Source organism: Rhinopithecus bieti, unplaced genomic scaffold, assembly GCF_001698545.2.
Source record: "Rhinopithecus bieti isolate Rb0 unplaced genomic scaffold, ASM169854v2 scaffold_13342, whole genome shotgun sequence".
Taxonomy (NCBI): Eukaryota; Metazoa; Chordata; class Mammalia; order Primates; family Cercopithecidae; genus Rhinopithecus; species Rhinopithecus bieti.
In genome coordinates this window covers 2,368,353-2,371,943 of record NW_016807690.1, presented here as the reverse complement: position 1 = coordinate 2,371,943, position 3,591 = coordinate 2,368,353, and the positions used below count along the sequence as shown (strand labels likewise).

Genomic DNA, 3,591 nt, shown 5'->3' with positions numbered 1-3,591 from the left:
AGATATCTAAGACTAAAAAGGTAATACCAAAAACGGGTCAGGTTAAGAGTCCCAGAACCATTCTGAAAAAACGATCCCTTCCTATAACTTCTTAAATCCACCAAGACTAATTTGAACACACACGGTAAGGGGTAAAAGATTGGAAAAATAACTTTTCCAAAAAAGAAGTAATCACATAACGCCAAGCTGTTTTTGACTAATCTAGAAAAAGCAAGTTAATGAAGTACTCTTTGTGTCATGGCATCCCATGCAAAATGGTTAGGAATAAAACAGCAAAAATAAGGAAAAAACATATTTCTTGCTCTTATGATGCTTTCCAGGGTGCAGTCAAAACAGAAATGACAACGAGCAAATTCCATGGTAGGATGGTCCTTTGAAAGAGCTAGGTACAGTGACAGCTAACGGAGTACTTACCTCTAAAGCTGCGGTGGAATGATGTCTGATGGACAGTACCTCTTTGCACACATACCTGATTCACCCCTCCACTTTTTCAACAACTCCTCTGGCGATAAATGGCAGAAAAAATGGAAACTCATTACATTTGGGGAGCCATTCTTCTTCCTACAAGGCTCCAGGGCTAGAAACCCCAAAAACAGTGAAACGGTCAGGGTCTATAAGTCAAAGACCTGTTTTCGTATCTGGGTTCTATTATTTCCCAATCCCCCCAACATATATAATGGTTTTAGTTTTATAGCAAGCCATAGTAGCATTATCTGGTTCTGTTACTTCCATCCCCTAACATATATAATGGCTTTTAGTTTTATAGCAAGCTAGTAACATTATCTTACAGGATCTGAGATTGACCCTGGACTAGAAACTAATTCTAGTAGTGACATTGGCACTTGATCGTGTCACTTAAACTCCTGGACTTTATCTGTAAAAACAGGGTTACTAAACTCTGATTACTTTACAAAGTTGCTCTGATGATCAAACGAATCAAGCAGTATAAAGGTATTTAAAGAACTATAAAGTGACATATTAATGTGCAAAGTATTATTATTTCCATTTTTATGTGCAAAGCTCCTTAAGTATAGAGAGAATGGTCCGATCTCATCTGAGGCCAGAACAGTGTCCCAGCATAGGCTAGTGGGCTTCCTGCACCAGAATGGTAAGAGCATTAACAATGATGATTTATTTATCCTGTGCCAGGTCTGTTAGGCTATTTGCATGCATCATATCTGATCTAAGTCTCCTAACCTCAATCCCATGAGGTGCATAATAATACAAATGAGTTTACAGAGCGGATATTGAAGAAAGTTAAGCGATTTGCTTAACATCTTCCGTTGCGGATCTGTCAGACTCAGTTTCTGCCACATCGCGCCCCAAGGATATACCCTACTAGACCTCCCTGCCTATTGTATATTGCCCAATACTGGGTCATACTGCCATGTACTCGATTTTTCTACTCTTTTACGACCTGCAACACCACATCTTACCTGGGGATCTCACCCGTGGCTCTGACTCCGGCAGTCAGGCTGAAATGAAAAGGAAAAAACACTCGTGCACAACACGCAAGGCAGTTTTCAAGTTGGCGGAGAATCCGGTCAATCCCCGGCAGGCAGAGGCAAAGGGCCGCCTCTGAGTCTGGCAACGCGCGGGCAAAGCCACAAATACCGAGTTCAAATCTCAACGGCTGCCAGGGGGCCAATCGCGACGCTCGCTGGAGCGGCCGGCCAATCACAGCGCCGCCTGGGGGCGTGCCAAGGCTCCGGCTCCCGCCCCCGCTCCCACGCCTGGCCAGTCTGCGAATGTCTCCTTGTTCGCAAGGTACCTCTTTGCCCGGTCGGCGGGGAGGAGGCCGTATTTCTGCTGGCCAGAGATGTCGCGTCCCTGGCTGGGCAGCAGTAGTGCCCTGGAATAGTGAATCATTCGGTCACCCGCAGGAAAAGAGGCCAGTCCACTCTGGGAGTTAGAAGGCATCGCCTCTAATCCAGGTTTCTCCATCTCCTCCGCTAAGTGACGTCCAGCAAGTCACTTAACTTTCAGGGCCTCAAATTTCCTTCCCAGTAGTAAAATGGGAGTAATAAAAACAGCTACACCGCCGGGCGCGGTGGCTCACGCCTGTAATCCCAGCTCTCAGGGAGGCAGAGGCGGGAGGATAGCTTGAGCCCAGGAGTTCGAGACCTGCCTGGGTAATACAGCGAGACCCCGTTCTCCACAAAAGGAAAAAAAAAAAAAAAAAAAAAAAAAAAAAAAAAACAGCTACAGCGCAAGACTGTTGTTAGGCACAGAGAAAGGGCTTGGTCTTTGGAAGCGGGTTCCAGGTTCTCAACCTTCATTTCCTTCACAGTTGAAGGACGCCAAAAAAGCAGAAAGGGTGAATTTTCTTGAAATCTCAGTTTTGGGGAATCTTAGCGACGCGTCGCGGACCTCAGCTCGTCCGGCGCTCCAAAACTTCCGGCGGGCGGACCGGAAGCAATGAGGCGGGAAGGGTGGTAGAGGCCCCTCCGGCCGGAACCCAGGGGGCGGGGCTTGTGGCTGTAGTTGATGGGGCGTAGGTGGGCCCTGCGCCCACGGCTACCTGGGTAAGGCCCAAGATGGCTGCCTTCACGTTAGTACTCGTGTGAAGTCAGCGGGGACGGTTCCTGTCGTCATCTTGAGGGCCACTTCTGGCCCTCACTCCTGGACTTATTTGGTGTGTTGTTGAAGCGGGGAGACTAGAGAAATGGCAGGGAGGCTCTTATCCGGGGCAGGCAGGCGCCTGTGGAACTGGGTGCCTCTGGCGTGCAGAACCTTCTCTCTTGGTAAGTGGCTGATGTAGACAGCCGGATAACTGCTTCGTAGTATAATAGGCGGCTCAGATTAATTTCCTCCCTTCCCCATCCCTAGGTGTGCCTAGATTGATCGGTATAAGGCTCACTCTCCCGCCCCCCAAAGTGGTTGATCGTTGGAACGAGAAGAGGGCCATGTTCGGAGTGTATGACAACATCGGGATCCTGGGTACGACTTGACCTTCGACGTGGTACACAATTTCAGAATAGCAATTACTCTGTAACGACTGTTTCTCCTGTGTAGAGAGTGGTACTGTGCTCAATAGTAAGAGCAAACACTTATGTAGCTGTTTACATTGTGTTTGTCACTGTTGAGTACCCTCATATAATTTTTACTTCATAAGTAAAGATTAACAATTTTTCAGGAGTTAATAAATGACAGTATCAGAATTTTAACCCCAAGCAGTATGGCTCCAGAGTCTGTGCTATTGTTCTGCACTGTGATGTGTCTTGTCTGTAGGTGCTGCTAAGCAAGATGCAACTGTGGGTTGAAAGCTTAGCTGGTGTAGGATGCGTTCTCTTGTCTTGGATCTAATGTGTTCTCTCCCATTACACAGGAAACTTTGAAAAGCACCCCAAAGAACTGATCAGGGGGCCCATATGGCTTCGAGGTTGGAAAGGGAATGAATTGCAACGTTGTATCCGAAAGAAGAAAATGGTTGGAAGTAGAATGTTCGCTGATGACCTGCACAACCTTAATAAACGCATCCGCTATCTCTACAAACACCTTAACCGACGTGGGAGGTTTCGGTAGAAGAGAAAGCTGAGAACTTCGGAAAAGGCTCATCTGTCACCCTGGAGAAGGGAAACTGTACTCTTC

The 3,591-nt window shown here is 47.1% G+C and overlaps 1 protein-coding gene across 1 annotated transcript; it reads left to right on the top strand.

Moving 5' to 3' along the window:
* Positions 1-2,446: 2,446 nt before the first annotated feature.
* MRPL51 (mitochondrial ribosomal protein L51) lies at positions 2,447-3,591 on the top strand. The gene is made up of 3 exons (XM_017883331.1): positions 2,447-2,744; positions 2,830-2,940; positions 3,329-3,591. The coding sequence occupies exons 1-3, from the start codon at positions 2,666-2,668 to the stop codon at positions 3,523-3,525; spliced, it is 387 nt and encodes a 128-aa protein (XP_017738820.1). The 5' UTR covers positions 2,447-2,665; the 3' UTR covers positions 3,526-3,591.

What these genes read in the sequence shown, in the direction of transcription:
- MRPL51 (XM_017883331.1), top strand. Translation starts at nt 2,666, where the DNA reads ATGGCAGGGAGGCTCTTATCCGGGGCAGGCAGGCGCCTGTGGAACTGG. An exon ending in GTGCAGAACCTTCTCTCTTG is followed by an intron (nt 2,745 to 2,829) that starts GTAAGTGGCTGA and finishes CCCCATCCCTAG; the next exon opens with GTGTGCCTAGATTGATCGGT. An exon ending in TGACAACATCGGGATCCTGG is followed by an intron (nt 2,941 to 3,328) that starts GTACGACTTGAC and finishes CCCATTACACAG; the next exon opens with GAAACTTTGAAAAGCACCCC.